This window comes from Castor canadensis, chromosome 7, assembly GCF_047511655.1.
Source record: "Castor canadensis chromosome 7, mCasCan1.hap1v2, whole genome shotgun sequence".
Lineage (NCBI taxonomy): Eukaryota > Metazoa > Chordata > Mammalia > Rodentia > Castoridae > Castor > Castor canadensis.
Window position 1 is genome coordinate 139,397,696 of NC_133392.1, and position 23,248 is coordinate 139,420,943.

At 39.9% G+C, this 23,248-nt stretch overlaps 1 protein-coding gene across 3 annotated transcripts in view; it reads right to left on the reverse strand.

Moving 5' to 3' along the window:
* Nucleotides 1-22,919, reverse strand: part of Kpna6 (karyopherin subunit alpha 6) — a 47,763-nt gene extending 24,844 nt beyond the window's left edge. The window contains exon 1 of one of the 3 annotated variants that reach the window (XM_020163105.2): nt 22,762-22,919. In XM_020163105.2, coding sequence (XP_020018694.1) covers nt 22,762-22,765 — 4 coding nt within the window. In that variant the 5' untranslated portion in view covers nt 22,766-22,919. Of the gene's footprint in view, nt 1-22,136; nt 22,352-22,616; nt 22,730-22,761 lie in introns of those variants that run through there. The other 2 variants (XM_074080693.1, XM_074080692.1) reach the window with 2 other exon arrangements.
* Between the last annotated feature and the right edge of the window lie 329 nt (nt 22,920-23,248).

Here is a 23,248-nt window from a genome sequence, read left to right on the forward strand (position 1 = left end):
AAATGTTTTTTTTAAATCACAGTGTATCTCCTTTAACTACATCTGAAATAGAATCCCAATGTCTAAAACCTAATAAAAATGAAGCTGATTGTGCTGAAGTAGGTAGAAAGGCCTGAAGCATAATTGACCTGGTTATCCCCTTACAGGCAGTTCCTTCCTATCCTCCAATTTCTAATCTGAAACAGTGACTAAGTGTTGCAAAGGGATAAAAAGTACAGATACACTTAAGGGGACAACTAACTCTATCATGGCCCTTTTTCTGAAGGGGGAGGTGTGAATGTAATGGCAGACTTTAAATCTTCCAAAAGTAAGATTTAAGCTGTTCTGCAAGCAGCAGATGACTTTAGGGTGGGAGGGTGAGATGGGAATAAAGAAGTACATAAAAATACCTGATTAAAAGAGACGTGAGCTGGAAACTGAGGGGACAGTGATGAATTTTGAAGCTGAGGAAATGAGACTTCAGAGAAGGTGCCCCTTGTCATTCTAGAAAGTAGCTTAGGGAACCTATGGCAGCAGTAGAGGCTTAGAAGAGCAAGTCTTCACATCCACTTGGCAAAGCCCAAGTGGATTTATTGTTCGGAAAAAAAAAAAAAAGTTCTAAATTCTACCCTGGTTACCCCTGTGCCTGAAGACTACTTGTTAAAAGTTAGACTCCTAAAAACAGGACTGTGGAAGGCTGTTCCCTATTACCTGACACATGGTTTTTCATGACTAAGCCTGGGCTCTCCCAGAGGCTGTCCCCACCTTCAAGCAGAGTTGACAGTGAAATTGGAAGGGAAAGCAGACTCTGCTTCTTCAGTTACCATGGTGATAAGAAACTATCATAAATATCTGCTATGACTTCACTGGAGAAGAAAGCAGGAAAAAATAATTACAAGGATGAACATCAGCAGAATCATCTGAAATCCATACCTAAAGACTGGGTTATCTCTCAGGGATCTACTAGGACAGGGTGCTTGTTGTTCCATCATACACTCTTTACTTGCTGGGTCTGGATCAAGAAAATCCACAATTGTCGGGCGCTGTCCCGCCTGTAATCCTAGCTACTCAGGAGGCAGAGATCAGGAGAATCGCAGTTTGAAGCCAACCCCAGGCAAATAGTTTGTGAGACCCTATCTCAAAAAAGCCATCTCAAAAAAGTACTGTGGAGTGCCTCAAATGCTAAGAGCACCTGCCTAGAAAGCATGAAGCCCTGAGTTCAAATCCCAGTGCCATTTAAAAAAAAAAAAAAAAGAAAATCCATAGAACAAGTAATTCTCTTCTAGCACCTTATTGCTTTAGACAGCCTATGGGTTTCTTAATGAAATAACTTTAGGTAAATAACAGATCACTGAAATCTTACTTTCCAATTCTAAAGAATAAACATCTAATGTTACCACATATTTTCTAAGGTTTTAGAACCAAAGGGCCATCAGTAATAATACAAAATAGGTGTGGGCCCTATAATGGCTGAAATGTATTCCCCTCAAATTCATATGATGTCCCAACACCCAGTACCTCAGAATATGACTACATTTGGAGACAGTCTTTGTAATTAAGGTTAAATGAGGTTGTTGCTAATTCAATAATTGGTGTCCTTATAAGAAGAGAGGGACACCACGTGAATATGAAGACGGGTATCTAGGAAGCCAAAGAAAAAGGTCTCAGAAGAAGCCAACTTTGCTGTGACATCTTGATCTCAGATTGCTAACTACCAGAACTATGAGAAAATAAATTGCTGTTAATTAAATCTGCTGTTGTTAAATCCTGGGCATTAAACTGTTTTTTGCCTACAATGCTTCCCTAGCTTTGGGACTGCTGGGTCCTTAGGTCCTTCCGTCACTACGCCAACCCAAAGTTGCCCTATGTTGATCAAACACCTGGTCTCATTTTCTTCCTTACAATGATTACAATTTAAATCTGTCTTCCATAGGATAAGTTCTATAAGGGTTAGCATCTATATCATAGAATCATAAATATGTGTTAAGTGAATTACCACAAGTATTTTTTAAATACTTATTAAGCTACCTCATTATTTCAGACACAAGGTAGATGTAACAGTTGCTTAATAAATAAGTGTACGTGAAGAAACCTTCCTTGTGACTGAGATGGAGCCTATCTTTCAAAGGCAGATTATAGAAGGGTAGCTCATTAGAAACCCAGAGACCATAGGTTTCTTTCAGAAATGATATGAAAACTGAATAAAAATACTCCATTATAAAAACTACAGGACAGGGCTGGAGGTTGAAACTGAGTGGTAGACTGTTTACCTAGCATACCAAAGGAAGGCCCTGGGTCTAATCCCCAGCATATGGGTGTCAGGACACAGATGCCTCAGAAAAAAAAGATAGTTTAGGTTGCTAAATCCAGTGACACTATTCATTCTATTTGACATTTTTGTGTGTGTGCGCATGCTGGGGATTGAACCCAGGGCCTTGTATATGCTAAGCATGTGCTCTATCATTGAGATCTATCAACAGCTACTTTTTTTTGGAGGGATTTGAACTCAGGGTCTCCCAATTCCTAGACAGGTGCTCTACCACTTGAGCCATGTCCCCAGGCCTTTTTTTTTTTTTTTCCAGTATTAAGAGAAAAAAATTGAAGGGAACAAGTATTTACATCTTGGGACTTATTGAAAAGATGCTGCAAACCAACCTATTTAATCAAGTAATAGCTGAAAACTGCAAATTTTGAAAGATCAATCTTATCTAACTACAACAGAAGAACACTAGATTAAACAAGAACAATGGGAAGTATACACATATGGAAATTAAACTACTACTCCTGAAAACTGAGGGGTCTCTAAGAATTTATTAAAGGGTACTAAAAAATTTCTTGAAATGAGTATGAAAAAATAACATATCATACATACCTATGGGATAAAGCAAAATCATTACTAAGGCAAATTTATAGTAGTAAATTCATACGTCAAAGAAAAAAAAGAGAGAAAGATCTCAAATAACCTAATGATGTACTTCAAGGAGTTAGTAAAACAAGAATAAACCAAATCCCAAATAAGTAGAAGGAAAGAAATGACAAAGACCAGGGAAGAAATAAACAAGAGAATAAGCCCATCAAACACTGTTGAAAAAAAGGGAGGAGGTATGGAAGTATGATGGAGGGTATGAACTTGTTCAAGTTACATTACATTCATATATGGAATTATAATGAAATTCTCTGTATTATTAATATATGGTATCTCAAGAAAACTCACAAAACCTTCACAAAAGATCAAGAAAAGGAAAAGTTAGTTCTTCGAAAACAGCCAAAATACACAAAACTTATCTAGACTCACAAGGGAAAAAAGAGAAAACTCAAATAAAATTAGAGATGAAAAAAAGGCGATAACACAGAAATACAGAGGTCCATTAGGGACTATTTTGAAAACTATACCCCAACAAATGGAAAAATCTAGAAGAAATGGATAAATTCCTGAACACATATAACCTACCAAGACCCATGAGGGCATAGAAAACCTGAACAGACCAATAACAAGTAAGAAGATTGAATCAGTAATAAGTCTCCTAACAGGCATCAATACCTTTAATGAACACAGATGAAAAATTCTCATCAAGGGAGTTAACTTGTATTATTAATTCAAAATTAAAATTCAATTAAAAAAATTATCAACAAAATGCTTGCAAACCAAAACCAATAGCACATCAAAAATATAATCCCTCAGGCCTGGGGGTGTAACAGAGTGCCTGCCTAGCAAGCATAAGGCCCAGAGTTCAAATCCCAGTAGTGCCAAAAATTTATGATTAAGTGGATTTTATCCTAGCAATGCAAGGATAGTTCAACATATACAAATCAATAAATGTAATATATCACATTAACCGAAGGACAAAAACCATGATTATCTCAACAGATGCAGAAAAAGCATTTGATAAGATTCTACATCTCTTCATGGTAAAAACTCTTCCTTCTGTAAATCCCTTCTGGGAAAAAGCGGAAGGTGTTTCCTCTAAGATCTATCAGAAGACAAGGATTGCCACTTTCATTACTTTTATTCAACACAGTACTGAAGTTTAGTAAGAGTAACTAGGCAAAAGAAAGAAATAAAGGTCAATCAAATTGGAAAAGGAAGAAGTCAAATTATCCCTGTTTGTAGATGACATGATTTTAAATACAGAAAAACACAGACTCCACCAAAAAAATTGCTAGAATTTATAAGCAAATTCAGTAAAGCTACAGGATAAAAAGTTTACATAAAGAAATTAGTAGCTTTTTTGTTGTTCCTTTTTGGCTTTTCCTTTTTTTTGGAAACAAGGTCTCACTCTATAATCCAGGCTGGCTGGTCTTCAATTTGTGATCCTCCTGCCTCAGCCTACAGAGTGCTGGGATTACAAGGAATAGTACCAGTTTTTTTGTTTGTTTTGGTGGTGCTGGGGTATGAACTCAGTGTGCTGTGCTTGCCAGGCAGGTGATATACCACTTGAACCATGATGCCAACCTGATAATACTGTTTTTTATTTATTGATTTATTTTCGGTACTGGGGTTTGAACTCAGTGTCTTCACCTTGAGCCACTCCACCAGCCCTTTTTGTGATGGGTATTTTCTATAGGGTCTTGCGAACTATTTGCCCCAGCTGGCTTTGAACCATGATCTTTCTCATCTCTGCCTCTTGAGTAGCTAGGATTACAGGCATGAGCCACTGGCGCCCTATGATAGTACCATTTTTATACACCAATAACAAAGGAAGTGAAAGTCCTCTACAATGAAACTTATAAATCACTGATGAAAGATACTGAAGAGAGCACAAAATGAACAAAAACATTCATCTCCCTTGATTGGAAAAACTAATACTGTTAAAAATGTCCATACTACCCAGTGATCAATTCTTCAAATAGAAAAAAAATCTGAAAACTCCTATAATCAAAGTACATTGTATGTATATATGAAAAAGTCATAATAAACCCACTTAAAAAAAATTGGAGGCCAGCTGTAATTCTAGCTATATGGGAGGCAGAGATTGAGTACACTGTGACTGGAGACAAAAAGCTAGCAAGAGCTCATCTCAAAAAACAAGCTGGGCATGGCTGCATGTGTCTGTGGTCCAAGCTGGATCTCTTACTGTGGATGTAGTAGGTAGGATGATCATTGTCCAGGCTGGCCCTAAGCAAAAACATGAGACTAAAAAATAACCTAAGGCAAAAAGGGCTGAAGGCCTGCCTAGCAAGTGCAAAGCCCTGAGTTCAAATCCCAGCACTGAAAAAAAAAGCTAAAAAAAAAGGAAGGGACTGGGGTATGGAAGATTAAAAAAAAAAGAGTAATAGAGGGTGAATATGATTAAAGTACATTTTATGTATGTATGTATGTATGTAAATATCACAATAAAACCCCTCACTTTGTACAATTAATAAACGCTAATAAAAATAAAAAGCTGGGAGTGTCTCGTGGTAGAGCACCTGCCAAACAAGCATGAGGCCCTGAGTTCAATCTCCAATACATTCAAAAACCAAAATAAAACAACTCAAACAAAAATAATTTTAAAAGAAAAGTATCAGAAATTTCATGAAGCCACAAAAGACCCAAAATGTTCAAAGTAATCCTTAGTAAAAAGAAAAATCCTGACAATCCTGGAGTCATTCACAGTACCTCTGACTTCAAAACATGTTATAAAGCTTTTACAACCAAAATAAGATGATACAAGCATAAAAACTGATACACAGACCAACGAAACAGAATAGAGAATTAACCTACATACATACAGCTTACTGGTTTTTGAAAGATGCTGCCAAAAGCACATATTCGAGAATTAAGTCTTTTCAATAAATGGGGCTAGAAAAACATAGATACCCGTATGCAGAAGAATGCAGATTCCCTACCATTCACTACATACCAAAAAGCAACTCAAAATGGATCAAACAGTTAAATGTAAGAAAACACACCATAAATACTTTAAGACATTGGTGTTTGCGAAGTTTTTTTGGGCAGTACTAGGGTTTGAATTCAGGGCCTCTCACTTGCTAGAAGCAAAGATGTTTTTGGATAAGACCCCAAAAGCGCCATGTGCCAGTCGTGGCTCATGCCTGTAATCCTACCTCCTCAGGAGGCAGAGATCAAGAAGATTGTGGTTTGACGCCAGCCCGTTAAGACCCTATCTCAAAAAACCCATCACAAAAAGGGCTGGCATCACAAAAAGTGGTAAAAGAACCTGCCTAGGAAATGTGAGGCCTCAAGTTAAAAACTCAGTGCCACCAAAAAAAAAAAAAAAAGCACAGGGAGCAAAAATAAAAACAGACAAATGGGATTATACCAAACTAAGAAGCTTCTGCATAGCAAATGATACAATAAAAAATGAAGAGGTAACTTGCAGAATGGAATAACCTGAATAAGCACTTTAAAAAAAAAAGAAATATAAATGGTTAATGAATACAAGAACATATCCTTTCCCTTTTTTGGGTATGTATCTAGGAATGTAATTGCTGGGTCATACAGAAATTCATCAGCCTTTTGGGGAATTGGAAAAGCATTTTGTAAAGTAACTACTATAAATTTACATTTCCACCAGTGGAGTATGAAGCCTCTAATTTCTCCAAACCTTCACTAACTTGCTTTTTTTGGGGGTCGGGGGGTGGTATTAGGGATTTGAACTCAAGGCCCTGCGCTTGCAAAGCAGGCACTCTGCATTTGAGCCACACCCCTGCCCACTAACACTGGATACTAGTTTTTTTTTTTAATTACAGCTCTAGGCAGCGAAGTGACATTTCATTTGGTTTTGAGTTGCCATTTTTCTGATGACCAATGCTGCTGAACATGTAATTGAACATGCTGAACATGTCACGGACTTGTATTTCTTCTTCAGAGATTGTCTACTCAAATCTTTTTTTGACAATACTGGAATTTGAACTCAGTGCCCTACTGCATGAGTCAAGCCTCTAACTAATCCTTTTGCTCTGGGCTATTATGGAGATAGGCTCTCACTTTTTGCTCAGGCTGGCCTGCATCACCATCCGCCTATGGGACACAGGCCACCATGCTCAGCTTTTTTCTGTTGAGATGGGGTCTTATGAACATTTTTTGCTAGGGGGCCTGGAACCTCAATCCTCCTGATCTCCCAAGTTGCTAGGATGCCACCAGTGTCTGACTTCAAATCTTTTGCCTTTTTCTTTCCTTTTTCTGGTGTTTTGAGACAGGGTCTTAGTATATAGTCCAGGATGCCTCGAACTCATGATCCTCTTGCCTCAGTCTCCCAAGGGCTGGAATTACAGAGGTACACCACCATACCAGGCCCCTTTACCCATTTTTAAACTGATTGTCTTTCTACTACTGAGTTGTAAAAGATCTTTACATATGTTAGATACAAGTCCTTATTGGATATATGATTTTAAAGTATTCTATTTTCTCCAATTCAGTTGGTTTTTTCTTTTCTTATTTATTTATTCTTTTTTTTTTTCCTGCATTGCTGGGGATTGAACCCAGTTTCTTGGACATGCCAGGCAAGTGCTCTACCACTGAGTTACATTCCAGCATCTTTTCACTTTCTTGATGTGTTCTTTGAAATATGGAAATTTAAAATTTTGATTAAGTCCAATATGTGTATGTGTGTGTGTGTTTTACTGCTTATTTTCTGGTGCTAAATGTAAGAAACCATTGCCTAATCCAAGGTCATGAAGATTTACCCCTAAGTTTTCTTGTAAGTGTTTTATAATTTTGTTTTTTTTAAATCATTTTTATATTTATCCACATGTGTACACATTGTTTGGGTCACCTCCTTCCCCACTCCACGAGCATTTCATAGTTTTATCTTTTTTTTATTTTTGGTAGTAAGGGGACTTGAACTCAGGATCTCATGCTTGCTAGGCAGGCGCGCTATCACGAGCCACTCTGCCAATCTTTTTAGTGTTGGGTATTTTCCAGAGATGGTCTCGTGAACAATTTGCAATCCTCCTGGTCTCTGTTAGGCACCACGGCAGGCAAGGATCACAATGCTTCTGCCAAGAAACACATCTGTGTTCTCACAGCTTGCTGTTGAGGCAGTCTTCTCAGGTTAGTCCAGAATGCTTTCCAAAGTCTCTGGCTATAGTGGAAAGATTTTATCTACTGAATTTAGCCTAAAAACAGGATCTTCTATTCAAAAGCTCTTTCAAATATCCTAAAAATCAATCTCTAATCTCTATAGATTGGTCTCAGAGTCAATTCATATCTGATTGGTAATGATTTACTAAGGGGTTTGTTTAAGCTCCTGTAGAACCCCCATTTTTTCATTCATTTATTTATATCAAGGGTTAGCCCTGCATCTCAAAGTAGCCTAATTTTATGTAGTGCTGGAATTACAGGCATGAAGCACCACACCCAGCTCAGGAACCCCATTTTAGAGATGGGAAAACTGAGCTGTAACTTGCAGAAGGATCCCACTACTAAGTGGGATAGTCTAATACAGGTCTTTCTGACAGCCAGTGTCCCCACCATTACATATACCTTACTTAACAGCTTATCAACCATAAGGCGATTCCTCTGTTGTTTCCTGGAAGAAGTATGTTCTCAGCAGTTTCAGTGCTGCTCTTGGTTGTAAATACTATTGCCTGATTTAATCTTTCAAATGAGGTATGGTCAGTTCTTGCCATGAACAGGAATACAAATGTCAGCTGACTAAATAATAATATGCACAAATGAAGTAGTACATTGTAGGTACTGGTAGATAGTTACCTGAAGCTAGTCAGTTACTTCAAAGAACACCAAAACCAATCATCTGAGTTAATCCTCGCAGTTCTTGTTTCTGAAGCTGTGGGTATGTATAAACAAGGTGGTGGTGGTAACAGCATTAATGAAGCAAAGTTGAGGGGAACAGTATAAGCTGAGAAAATGCCATTTAAGTCTGGTGTAAGACTTGAAAATCTTTTTAAAAGTTCAACATGTGAATGGAGAACATTCCTTAAAGGTTTGCATTAAAAGAAGTATCTACCTGGGACAGAGTGGCTCACACCTGTAATCCTAGCTACTCAGGAGGCAGAGATCAGGATGATCGTAGTTCGAGGCCAGCCCATGGGAAATAGTTCCTAACTCTATCTTGAATATTCCCAACACAAAAAGGGCTGGCAGAGTGGCTCAAATGGCAGAGTTTCTGCCTAGCAAGCATGAGGTTTTACATTTAAGCCCTAGTGAACACTACTGCTACTAGGTGCTACAACGAACTAAAAAGAATTAAAAACAGGGAAAACAAAGAGCTCAACTTCTACTTTAACCAACCCAAAAATATTCAATGAATATATTTAAGCACTTGCACTGTCCAAGCAATCAAGATACATACACGTATGTACATATGTATATGCAAGTATGTGTGCATACATATACACACATAAACAACTCCAAACTGACACAAATAGTATGCTAGGTAATTTGTAAAGGTTTCTGCCTTCAGGAAGCTTTACAATTTAGTTTAATCTCACCCCATTAAAAATGTACAAGATAATGAATGTAAGTTTGCAAGAAGTTCAGAGGGTGGGGGTGAAACTACCGGGTGGTGAGCTCTGTAGTGATTTATTTTTTTCTGTTGGAGATTGGTCATAGGGCCTCACATATGCTAAGCAAGTGCCATACCATTGAGCTATTGGTCTCTGAGGCTAGATGGTTGGTATTTCTGAAGGTAATGGGGGTAGCGAGGCTCAGCAGTACACCAGAAGCAAAGATCAGATCAGAAAGCTCAAGTCAGTTTGGGGATCAAAAGCAGTTTGATTAGAGAAGCATAAAAACAAAAGTTCACCAAGTAAAATGCCTTTGAAATACAAGAGTGAAGCTGTTGGCTACCTGGTCTCTATTGTATAACACCCTCAACCCCAGTTTGGACAGAGGATTCTGCATTGTCTGTGAACTGAATTACACAAATCCCTCTGATTAGCTCTTCATTTTAACTGTTACTAATAAAAAAAAGGGTTTTTCCAACAGTTTTCTGACAAATTAAAAAGAAGAATTTGTCTAACCTGCATAAATGGAAAAAGAGGGAGCTGAGCTACATTTGGGTGGCAATCTTGTAAGCACCCATGTAGGAAGGAAGGGATTAGGGCAACATGAGGAACAACAAGGCTGAGAGGCCATACAAAGGAAATTATAACATAGGAAGACATGCTTGGGTGGCATGTAGCTCAGTGCTAGAGCACTTGCCTATGAAAGAAGTGCACTTCTTTCTCGAACTTGTATGAAAGAAGTCGGGGGTGGGGGTGGGGAAGAAAAGGAGAAGAAAGAGGAGGAAGAAGCTGATGATGACATGCTATGGGCAGATACCCAGTGGTGCCCCCAAACTTACCAACTCAGCCAGTGTTAGGGCACAACTATAATCCCGGCATTTTGAGAGGATGAGGCAGGAGGATTGAAAGTTTAAGGTCAGCCTGGGGTATATAGCAAAACCTTATCTCAAAACAAACAAACAAAACCCCCAAGAATTTTATCAATTCTTTCCAACATGATGCAATGGAAAGAGCACTGATATGGGAGTCTGGTAAGCTGGTTTCCAAAAGCAACTGCAAAAGCATGAAATTATGATCTTTGAGTCTTCTGCCTCTGTAAAATGTAGATATTAAACTTTATAGGGTTCTGTAGAATGAGGTAATGTGAAAGTGTCATGGGCCTAAATGCTGAATCAATGTTACTTCTTTCTCAGCTCCTATAGTGAAAGGCCTTAATTGCTCATGAAGGCAATTTTCAGGAATTTAGGATCAAAGAGAATGGTATGTCCTTGCTCTCTATTAAACAAGTGTTTTTTTCTTTCTTCCCTAACATCCTAGCTCCTTTCTCTGAGTCTTCATTCTTCTATTCTGTCCTTATTCCCTTGAAAGTTGGACTATAGCTTAAAAAAAGGTGGGGCTATTCCTTATCATTTACTTCATCCCAAAATCAGAAATTTCAAACTGTCTCATAGACAATTAGAGTCTTCCAAAATTTAAATGCTGTTGACTTCTGCAGTCTGTATCTAACCCCTGAGGAGTTCCTGCAAACTATATTCCATTTAAAAAAAAAAAAATTGAAAACAAAACATCTTCTCATGCTGGATGTCAGTGGCTCTTGCCTGTAATCCAGCTAATTGGGAGGCTGAGATCAGCAAGTGGCCAATAGTTGGAGACACTCCATCTTCATAATAACCAGAGCAAAATGGACTGGAGGAGTGGCTCAAGCAGTAGAGCACATGCTTTCCAAGTGCAAAGCCCTAAATTCAAACCCCAGTCCCACAAAAAAAAAAAAAAAAAGTATCTTCTCCATAAACATGCTCCTAATATATTTTTCTTAAGTTATAGCCTACAATCCCTTATTTAGAATTCTAAAATCAATAGTTCTGAAAACAGGAAGTTTTTTCAGTAAATTTGGTCTCAAAACACATTTAGCAGAAAACTTAAACTACACTGACATGAGACTATTTATAGCTCCTATTTATCTATTGCTAGATAAATAGCAAACAAAAGGTTTGTTACAGAAATATTAATAATATTTGACTATAGGATTCTATCCCAGTCTCTACTGAAGGTGTTGTTAGTTACATGCACTCTTAATGCCTTTTAAAATCTAAAAAATGAGAATTTTGAAACTTCTGGCATAAATGATTTTTTTGTAAGGCAATATTGTACCTAAAGAGTAAAAGTGGCTGGGGAAGGGGGTACAATCAGATATGAAAATGGTATGTGGCCTGCCAAAGGTCAATCTTACCTAACAAAACTTTATTCTTCTGTGTTTCATGAGCAGCACTGACACTGACTTCATGGAAGGTAGATAAAATAGTTAAGCTATATGCCACAAAATTATGGTGAAGAGATGACCATGATGGGGGTGGGGGAACTTCTCCTGATTGGTTGCTGTATCTTGAAGTCATATAGCAAAAGTGGACCTTAGCATGCTTACTGGCTGCAGCGGGGATGTCATTCACATTTGATCTTCAGTGCCTCTGTGAATTCCTTGGGCTTTGATAATTATCAAGCAAAAGTTTAAAAATTTACTAAGTGCAAATTTAGGACTGGTGGGATGGCTCAGGTGGTAAGGGTGCCTGTCTAGTAAGTGTGAGAGCCTAAGTTTAAGTCCCAGTACCACAGGAAAATAAAATAATAAATAAATACAATTTTAATAAACTGGCTTTTCCAATTGTTTTACTTTTATTGAGAAAGCCAAATTTCAACTGGCTTTTAAAATTTGAACTGGGCACAGTGGTGCATGCCTGTAATCCTAGCACTTGGGGGTTGAGGCAGGAGGATCTTGAGTTCAACTCTAACTTGGGCTATAGAGTAAGATTCCCCATCTCAAAAAACTTTTTGTTGCCAGGTGTGGTGTAATCCCAGCACTCGGGAGGTTGAGGCAGGATGACTGTGAGTTTGAGAACAGCCTGGGTTACATAGCAAGACCTTGCTTCAAAATCAAGAGAAAAAAAAAAATTGCTGGAGTCATTACTCAAGTGGTAAAGCATTTGCCTAGCAAGTTCAAAGTATTGAGTTCAAACCCTAGAATAGCCCTCCCCCACAAAATTACAGTTTTTATATAATTTATCAAACTGGATTACAACTGGATATATTCCAATTTATATAAATAAATTACAATCAAAGCTATATAGAAGGATTGAGGGTTTAACTCAGCGATTGAGCATTAGCACATGAGGATCTCTACCACCTTGAAGAAAGTAAAAAAAAAAAAGTTATACATCAAAGACCTGAATGTGGATTATTTGGAGTCATGGTGCATGGTTTTCCATAATAAAGACAAACCTTACAAAGGTAGTGAATGCGGCAAAGGCTTCAGTCAACAACCAAGCCATATAAGACACTGGAGAATTCATACAGCAGAAACCTTATATATGTAACAAATGTGGTGAAACATTTAGGTTCTTCCTTTTCCTTCCTCTTTTCTTTCTCTCCCTTCTCTCCCTTCCTCCCCTCCCTTGTGCACACTAAGCAAGCACTCTAACACCGAGCTACATCCCTGGCCCCTGGTTTTTTGAGACAAGGTCTCACTATGGCCTAGGCCTCCTGAGTGCTGATTACAGGAATATGCCACTAAGCCTGGCAGCCTTTAGCTTTTGTTTAAGATTTACCATCCATCAATTAGTCCGGAAAGTAAGAAGGAGCCAACATGATCTGGATGTAGAAAACATTAAGGCAAAAGTCTGACATCAGGATTCACCAAAGAACTGATGCCAGACAGAAACTTCACAAACATAATACTGTGACATATCTTTTAGTATAAATTCAGTACTCAGGGCATGTAAGATTAATTCCTACATTAAGAGAAACCTTACAAATGTGACGACTGTGGTGAGTCCTTTCTTTAGCACTCATATCTCACCAAATATCAGATAATCCATAGTAGAGAGAAAGTATAGAAATTTAATAAATGTGGCAAAGTCTATCAAGAGTCACATCTAGCATATCAGAGAATTCATATTTGAAAGATTACAAAGGCAATGAGTATGGAAAACCCTTCGTTACAAATTCAAGCATTAGCTGACATCAGAGAATTCACAGTAAAAAGCAACTATATAACTGTAGTATTTGTGACAGAGACCTTTTCCAGGTCTCAAGACTCACTAGTAAGGGGCCAACCTCATTTATTAGGGACAGAAAACAATTTAAAACTATAATGTCAGTCATCAGGAATATTGTGTTCAGGGCACTTCTCTTCAAAAGAGCCACTGTGGGATACAGGACGGAAATGGTTTATTACCTGAACATGTAATACAGCAATCTAAGATCTTAGGTAGCTAGGATTTTTACTGGAGAAAAACAGCATTTTGTTTCTAAGAGACTGATCATATAGTAGAAATAAGACAGGGGAAATGATGGTCATTGAATGGCAATAGGTGGTATGTAACAATCTTGATGAAAAATCAGTCTTATTCTTCAAATTTAAAAGAGAACAGTTATCAGAGAGGAGAATTTAATCAAATGAACCACCCACCACTTGGGAGGCTGAGGCAGGAAGATAGTGAATTACAAGTCAATCTTGTCTACATGGTAAGACCCTATCTCAAAAAACAAAAACAGCCAAGCACTGGTAGCTGGCGCCTAAAATTCTAGCTACTTAGGAGGCAGAGATCAGGAGGATTGAGGTTTCCAAGCAAGCCCAGCAAGCAGTTTGAGAGACCATATCTCAAAAAAACCCATCACAAAAAAAGGGAGTGGCTCAAGTGGTAGAGCGCCTGTCTAGCAAGCATGAAGCCCTGAGTTCAAACCCCAGTAATGCAAAAAAGAAAAAAGAAAAAAAAGGAAAAAACAAAAACAAAACCCAAACCAGAAATGAGCTTGGGGATGCAGCTCAGTGGCAGAACATTTTTTAGTGCGGGGTGTTTGAGACAATGTCTTCCTAGGTAGCCCATGCTGATCTGCAAACTGAGATCCTCCTGCCTCCACCTCCTTATTACTAGAATTACAGATGTGAGCCACCATGCCCCAGCAGTGGTAGAACATTTGCCCAGTATGCATAGACAGCACCCAACCCTCCCTCCTCCAGAAAAAAAGAAAGAAAAATAAGTAGAGAAACACCTATCAATCATGTAACGGACTAGAGATTCGTGTCAATATATTTTCACCTTTTCAGGTCAGAAACTTGAGTCATCCTTGATAACTCCAGTTCACTTAATCACTGTCATTACATGCAACACTTCTGGAGTCTGTCTTTTTCTCCGTTCCTAGTGCAACTGTCCTCATTCAGCTGTTCATATCGATTGGCTAAATGTTGCAAGAGCCTCATCAACTTGCCTCCTCTTTAATACATCCAAACTTCTCAAAATAGCCTCTCCTCTTTAGCTCATTTTAATTTGTTCCTATACCATCAAAACTTTTTGTAAAAGCTACTGATCAAGTACATCAAGCTAAATTCAGCAGACCTTTTGAGTCTTTTCTTTTTTTTTTTGCTTGCTCTCTTGGCAACATTCAGCCATGATAAGCATTTCCTTTTTTTTTTTTTTTTTTTTTTTTGGGTGGGGGTAGGGTTTGGGACTGGAGTTTGAATTCAGGGCTTCACACTAGCAAAGCAGACACTCTACCACATGAACCCAACCTCCAGTTCATTTTATTCTGGTATTTTGGAGATGGGGTCTCTCAAACTCTTTGCCAAGGCTGGCCTCAAACTGTGATCCTCCAGACCTCAGCCTCCAAAGAAGCTAGGATTACAGGTGTGAGCCAATTGGAGTCCAGCTGCTATTTTCTTCTTGAAATACTCTTTCCTTTGTTTTTTTGAGATACCCATCAATCCTTGTTTTCTTCCTTTAATTCTGGCAGCTGATTCTTTGCTTCTTGCCCATTAAAACTGATGTAACTTTAAGTTCTTTTCATTTTTATTTTTTGGTGTTGAGGACTGAACCCAGGGACCTTGTGCATGCCATGCACATACTGTACCAAGCTACACTCCTAGCCCCATTCTCTGTTTTTAGCCCAGTCCTGCTGGATACGTTTTTCCTAGGCGCTATCAGTGACTTTCATGGTTTTAGTTACCATATATAGACAGATAAATATACAGATGATCAAATTCTATCTTTATTTCCATTCCCAGACTTTATTATTGAGCTCCAAACTTCTATATATTTTACTGTTTTCTGGACACTTCCCCTTGGAGACCAGAGACATTTCAAAACGTCCAAATTTAAACTCATCCCAGTTTGGATAGCGATAGCATCACCATTCATTCCACTGCTTAAGGCAAGAGACCTAGGAGACATGCTTGTTTCTTGTCCTCACTCAGCTTCCACCACCACATGAAGTCCACAACCAAGTCCTACTGATCCAAATTCCCCCATTTAAAAAAATTATAGGTTTATTTTTATTAAAAAAAAAAAACAAAAAAAACCCCAAACTTCCTTAAGCCAGGTGCCAGTGACTCATGACTGTAATCCTAGCTACTCAGAAGGTAGAGATCAGGAGGACTGTTTTTTGAAGCCAGTCTGGACAAATAGTTCCACAAGACCCTATCTCGAAAAAAAAACTTTCACAAAATTAGGGTTGGTAGAGTGACTCAAAGTGAAGGCCCTGAATTCAAGCCCCAGTACTGGAAAAATAAAAAAAAGTCTTAAGCTATAAATATAAATCAGAAAACAGTACAATGAGGACAACAGAATGTGGTGGACAACAGGTTAGAGTAATCTATAAAACATCAAATTCTTAGTTCTTAAGAATTCCCTACTATTGCCACCTTAGTCATTGCCATCATCATCATCCCTTGCAAGGACAACCATGTTGCTTAAAGAATCTCCTTGCCCGGCGCTGGTAGCTCATGCCTGTAATCCTAGCTACTCAGGAGGCAGAGATCAGGACAGAAGTTCAAAGCCAGCTCTGGGCAAACAGTTCTTGAGACCCTATTTTGAAAAAACCCATCACACACACACACACACACACACACACACACACAAAAGGGCTGGTTGAGTGGCTCAAGGTGTAGGTCCTGAGTTCAAAACTCGGTTCCTTAAAAAATAATGATGATAATGATGTACCTACTGAATACATAAAGCAATTGTTATCAGCAAGGCATTTTAAAATGTTTGGGCCAGGGCTGGTGGGGGGCGGGTGTGAGGCAACATGGCTCAAGTGCTTGCCTAGCAAGCCCAAGGCCCTGAGTTTAAACCCCAGTACAAAAAAAATGTTTGAGCTGGGCAGGGTGGTACACATCTGTAATCCTAACATTTGGGAGGCAGGAGGATCACAAGTTATAGTCTAGCCTGGGCTATACAGCAAGACCCTGTCTCAAAACAAGCAAACAAAAACCAACTTTGTCTTCAATCCTTTAAAATGTTAAATACAGAAAATTTTGTGAAACACACAGACTAAAGAATAGTTATAAAAATACATATTAATTCAGGCAAAATTTCCAAGTCAGGCAATTCTTGAGCTCTATCTGGCCTTAAATATTCAATCTTTGGTTAACTTCATGTTTTTAGACTTTAAAGCATCTGTAATATTTGGGCTGGGCCTGGTGGTACATACCTGTTAATCTCAACATTCAGGAGGTTGAGGCAGGAAGACTGAGATGGAGATACTGTCTCAACAAGTTTAGGTTAAATAGTACATGTTTTTTTTGTCTTATTTTTGTTTTTTATTGTTTTATTATCCATATGTGCATACAAGGCTTGGGTCATTTCTCCCCCCTGCCCCCCAACACACTTAAAAAATCACTTTGTTCAGGGACTAGCAGCCATTTGTTACTGAATATTTACTATGTGCTGAGCACCATGCTGAAATGCTGCACATACATACCTCACTTAAATCCCATTAACAATCCTATTATTCCTATTTTAAGAGATGTGTCAAGCTGGGTGCTGGTGGCTCCATGCTTGTAATCCAACCCGGGCAAATAGTTCAAGAGACCCTGTCTTGAAAGAACTCATCACAAAAAAGGTCTGGTGGAGTGGCTCAAGGTGCAGGCCCTAAGTTCAAGCCCCAGTATTGTAAAAAAAAAAGGGAGAGATGAGTCAAAAAATACTGCAGATTATGTAACTGGTCAAAGAATGAATTATTCAGAGTAACTAATACAAGAAAGGAAATGAAAAGGTCTACATGAAAGGTAAGAACAAAGTGCTACAGAACTCAAGAGAGTTCCCTTCCAACGTGGAAGACAAGAGTATCTGGGAAGGGTTCATAAAGGAGATAGCTCGCATTTAAATTATATCTTGAAAAACATGAAAGATTTCCACAGGAAAATATGAGTGGAGGAGGACTGATTTTGCCACCTTCTCCACTAGGAAGACTTAAGTAACAAAGGAGAAATCTGAGCAGAAGAGGATATATGGATAACTGCTAAGTAGAATAAGACTAGAAAAGTAAACAGGAAAACCATGAGTCTGCCTAGCAAGCATGAGGCCCTGAATTCAAGACCTAGTACTGCCAAAGGGAGAGAGAGAGGAAAACTCTGAATGACAAATCCTGTGGGTCAGGATTTTAGGAGTATGTGAAGATTCCCAAGCTAAGTAGTAGAGGGACAAGATCAACTAATACTGCTGCAGCAGAACTGGCAATGATAGAGGAGGCAAGAGAAAAATTAGTCTGGAGGATTTTGAAGTAATAATACCTTTACAATTTACAGCATTTTGTTTTTTTTGTCTTACTATGTAATCCAGGCTAGCCTTGAACTACCTGAACTCCCAATACTCCTGCCTCAGTTTCCTGAATGCTGATATTACAGGCATCTTACCCCACAACCAGCTCACAAAAGGTTTTTTGATATCCACTATTTCACTGAAACTTAAAAACAGCATTATCCATATATTCATTTTGAGGAGACTAAGACTCAGCAAGGTTAAAAGCCATAGAATACTTTTTATGAGATTATGCTGAATTACTATACAAAGAAATTCAGGGGAGACCTCGGTTTCTGGGTCACACAATATCTACCACATGAAAGACAAGAAAAAGGGTAAAGAATCAAAGATGGATAAGGTTTCTATCTTAGTGTCTATGCCAATTGTGCCATCATCAACAAAAATGCGAGATGCAGGTCAGGAAGAGGGAGTGATTAAGATTCTTGTGGGACACCCAGGGAGTGATCAGTGGTTTAGTTCCTTCTCTAAAAGTATGTGAGACAACTGTTGGGTGGTTAGATAAGGCTGGAGAGAAACTAAAAGAAGAGATGTGGCAAATTTCCTCTGACCACGAGGTTATCGGTTAAAAAGGTTTTGTTGCTTGCAGTCAAAAGCAAGCTAGAAGTGGCCTTCATTACCCTATTTTAGCCCTGAAATAAGACAGTGCCAAAGTTAGCTAATTTAGCAGTTCAAAAGAAAGTATGAGAGTTGGGTGTAGTGGCTCCTGCCTATAATCCCAGCTACTCAGGAATGGAGATGGAGAGTCACAGTCCCAGACTAGTCTGGGCAAAAAGTTCATGAAACTCCATCTCAACAAATAAGCTAGGCATGGTGGTATATACCTGTCACCCCAGGTATGTGGGAAGTTAAATGGGTTTGTGGCCTAGGCCAGGCCAGACAAAAACGTGGGACCTTAACTCACAAATAACTAAAGCAGACAGGTGGCCGGGTGCTGGTGGCTCACGCCTGTAATCCTAGCTACTTAAGACACAGAGATCAGGAGGACTGAGGTTTGAAGCCAGTCTGGGCAAATAGTTCTTGAGACCTTATCTTGAAAAAACTCATCACAAAAAAAAAGGGGGTGGGGAAGCTAGTGGAGTGGCTCAAGGTGTAGGCATGGGTTCAAGTCCCAGTACTGCAAAAATAAATAAATAAATAAATAAATAAAGCAGACAGGTGGCAGCGGCTCACACCTGTAACCTTAGCTATTCGGGAACCAGAGACAGGGAGGATCAAGGTTCGAAGCCAGCCCTGGGCAAGTACTGAGACTCTGTCTCAAAAAAATCCATCAGAGAAAAGGGCTGGGAAAGGCTTCAAACCCCAGAGATGCAAAACACCCAAAAACCTAAAGCAAAAAGTCCTGGGGGTGTGGCTGGGACAAAAGGTGCACCCCACTGTGCCACACTAATGTTTTTAAACTTTTTAAGAGTTTGTTAAGGTCTGAAAAAGCTTCTTTTTCAGCTGTATGTTCAATAGCCAATTAGAATTTTTCAGCTTCATTATAATCTTATGGGATCATCACAACTGCAGTCTGTTGTTGACTGAAATGTTATATGATACATGACTGTACTAGCTAGGACCTTGCTTCAGTTACTAGGCCACTCATTCAGTGCATCAGTTTCCTCAACTAAAACATGAGAACCTAAGAATTAAATGAGTTAATATATAAAGTATTCAGAAGAGCACCCAGCATTTAGCAAGTTCTGTATAAGCATTAGCTATTACTAATATAGATTTCCTATCTCTATCTTTTTTGAGGCTGTCCCACTTTGGTGAGACCTAGGTTAAAGTACAAATGGGCAAATAATTTTATAAAGTTAGCAAATCACTTTTAAGTAAGGAAAGTTTTTTCCAGAAGTCTCCCAGGCTTCCCCTCACATCTAATTAGCCAGAACTGAATAATATGTCACCATCTAAATCAATCATTGGCTAGGGAGATAGAATTACAATGACTGGTTAGAGTTTATATCAAGACCTACCCCCTGGAGTTGGGGAAGGGTTGCCAGATTCCCAAGTCAGCAAAGTAGTGAAAATGGTGATAAGACATCCAGTACCTGCCAAAACTCATGAGACTGAAGTCTTTGCTAGGAAGGATCTAAATAAAGCACCCTCCAGAGTGTAAGCATCATCCATAGAGTGTTCCTAATGCAGTGAAACCACTACAAAGGTCTGTTAGGGATAGTCAAGTTTGGCACAGTAGAAATAGTATAGAATACAGGCCAAGAACTGGAGGAGGGTATACCTGAGAGGTAGCAAAATATAGCAGGTTCTCAAGAGGGCAGGTGGTGTTATCCCCAGGACTCAAAGGGCCTAGATTACCAGCCCTGACTAGTTACATAATCTTTTCAAAGTCTCAGTTTATTGTTGTAAATGGAGATTACCCAAACTATAGTGGATTAGCTGTTAGGATTAAATATATCCTTACATTAGTTCCATCTCCATTAGTAAGTAATCTTCCATTAGTAAGATTTTTTTTTAAAGCTGACAGAAAAAGACAAAGTAGGACAGGGGGAAAGAGACAGGAGATAGAGCTGGAAAGGGAGAAGTTACCTGACTCTATATACTAAACATTCTCTTCAGGACCTTGGTCGGGTTTTGTTGTTCCACTGAAGAATTTCCATCTTGAATTTTAACAGTAAATTTTAATTAGTAAAATACTAATTTTATTTAACAACTTAAATCTGAGAGGTTCATGTGCAGGAAAAATGGGCAAGAATCTTGCTCCTGATTTGGCTGCTTATCTTCTCTGAGACTGTTTCCCAATCTATAAAAATTAATTTCACTGAAAACCAGTACAAAGTCTATCTATAATACAAATGCTCCTAAATTTTTTCTTCATATAATATCATTTTGGTCTTTGCAGTGTTGGGAATCAAACGCATGACACTGTGCACACTGGGCGAGCACTCTCCTCTGAGCTATATATTTCCAGTCCCCATTTTTTAGGGGCTGTCGGAGTGGCTCAATTGGTAAAGCACCTGTCTAGTGATTATGAAGCTCTGAGTTCAAACTCTAGTACTGCCAAAAAAAAAAAAATTCCTTTTTTAAAGTGCTATGGATTAAAGCAAATAAAAAACAAAACAAAAACAAACAAACCAAAAAAAGTGCTAAGGACTGAAATCAGGGCCTCACATATGGTAGAAAAGTGGTCTACTACTGAGCTATGTCCCAAAGCTCAGTGATACATAAAGCTACAGCCATAACACAGGCTTATTAATCTTAGCATTTCCAGAGAATTCTGGAAACCAGAGTGCTTAACGTTATTGGATATGGAAAGGAATCTGTTTTGATATTTACACAGCCCTTACTTGTATGCAAACACTGTGTTATCTAATTTAGTCTCCCAAACCTGGGTAACACCGCAACTCTTCCCCTTTCTAGAGATAAGGAAAGGAAGTGTCAGAAATGGAAAGTTAACATTTATTGTAGACTGTGCTAGATGCTTCCACAGGCATTGTTTCATCTATCAATTAAGAGACTTCTCTGGATGAGAGGAAGTGGCAGGCCTGATTATAATACCAAATCTGACTCTAAAGTCACTGCCTTGCAGCTCAAGGGAACAATTTATGTATGTCCTCAGGATCAGAGATCTTAAAAAATGTCAGAATCTCCTTTAGCTCCCTGCACACAAAATAGCTGGAGTCTGCAATTCACTCTGGACTTTTTCAACTTTGGTCAGACTAAACATTTCAAAGCAGGCTCACTAGGAAAAACACCTTGACAAGTTTATGTAGGGATAAAAGCTTTCTTTCCCCTTCTGCCAGCCCAACCGCTAGAGGGCCAGAACCATTTTAAAAAGCAGTAGTAGGGCCTAGGAGTGTTTGCCCTGGTTTAGTCACTAACTGTGTGACCTTGGGTAGGTTACTTTACCTCTCCAAATCTCAACTTTCCCATCTGTAAAATAGGGATAGCGACAATACCTATGTCACTAGGTTGTACACAAATTAAGTAAACTGAGTCGTGTAAAGAATCAGAACAATGCCTGCACACAAAGAGTAGCAGACTTAAGAGTTTTTTTTTTTTTTTAACTGCTGCAGAGAAATTACCACTTCTGGTTTTGTCTCTAAATCCAAAGACTTCACCATCATATTCCCTTGGACCGAGACCCAGAGTCCCCGCAAAAAAGATCAACAGGTCGCTCCTTTTCTCCTAACCAGACACCTGAAGTCCGCGACCTACGTGTGGCCAAGAGGTCTTGGCCTTTGGTTGTCCAACACTACGAGGGCTGTCACTCGGGAGCGCAACAAAACCACCATATCGGCCCGGGCTCGGGAAGTTCTTCTGGCCTTCAGAGGCCCCGGCTGCCCCGAGCCCGGCTGCCCCGGCTACCGGTCCGCAGCTGGCTCGCCAGGCGTCCCCTCACCAGAGGACTGTGCCCCACGGCGTTAAATGGGACTCCTTCGAGCCGGGGGAGGCACTGAAGCCCGTCAGGAAGCGCGTCGGCCGAACACGCCCGGAGGAGGCGCCCTTAGCGGCGCAGGCCCGCCGCCCGGGCCCGTCCCCAGCCCGGAGCGCAGGGCGGGCCCCTTCCCAGCCCTTGGGGGCGCGGGCGCTCCGGCCCCGGCCACCACGTGGGGGCTCCAGGCGTGCCAAGGTGTCTCCTGGAACCGGCCCCCCTGGACTGCTCCCCGAGAGGCCCTGGCCCGGCCCCAAACTGGCCTGAGAGGCACTCCGGCCGGGCTTCTCCCCGCAGGCCTATTTGCAGAGGCGGTGGACATCTTCCGCAGGCCGGACACAGGCTCTCGTCACCTCATGGCCTCACGCCCTCAGCCCGAGGACCCAATTGCCAGGTTTCCTTACTTACCCATCGCGGCTCCGCTCGCTCAGACTCGGCGGCGGCAGCGGCGGTACCTTCAGCGGTAGGTTCAGCAGACAATATGGCGGACCTGCAGGACGGTGGCCCGAGACGGACATACATTCCACCCCGGTACGAAACGCGTCTCATCCTGCCCCTCCTCCACCCCTCCCCCGCCGCCTTGACGCCAAAGGCGCGCGCTTAAAGGGACCGCAGCAGCTAAAAGTGAGGAATAGGGATGGAATGTGAAAGCAGTGGCTGCAAGGAGAATGCGAGGGATACATGCTAAAGAAAATCAAGCGTGCCAAGTTCTCAAGATGGTTCTGCGACTATTTCTTCTTTATGATGAGGCTTCCTTCCGCAGACTTTTCCTCCCAGAAACGTACCCCTTTCTTAACTAATTAAGGCCAGTTACAGACCCTGAGCTGAATATAAATAATGAAATCAGAGACTGGCGGTCTGGCTCCTAGCAAGCACGCATGAGGCCCACAGTTCA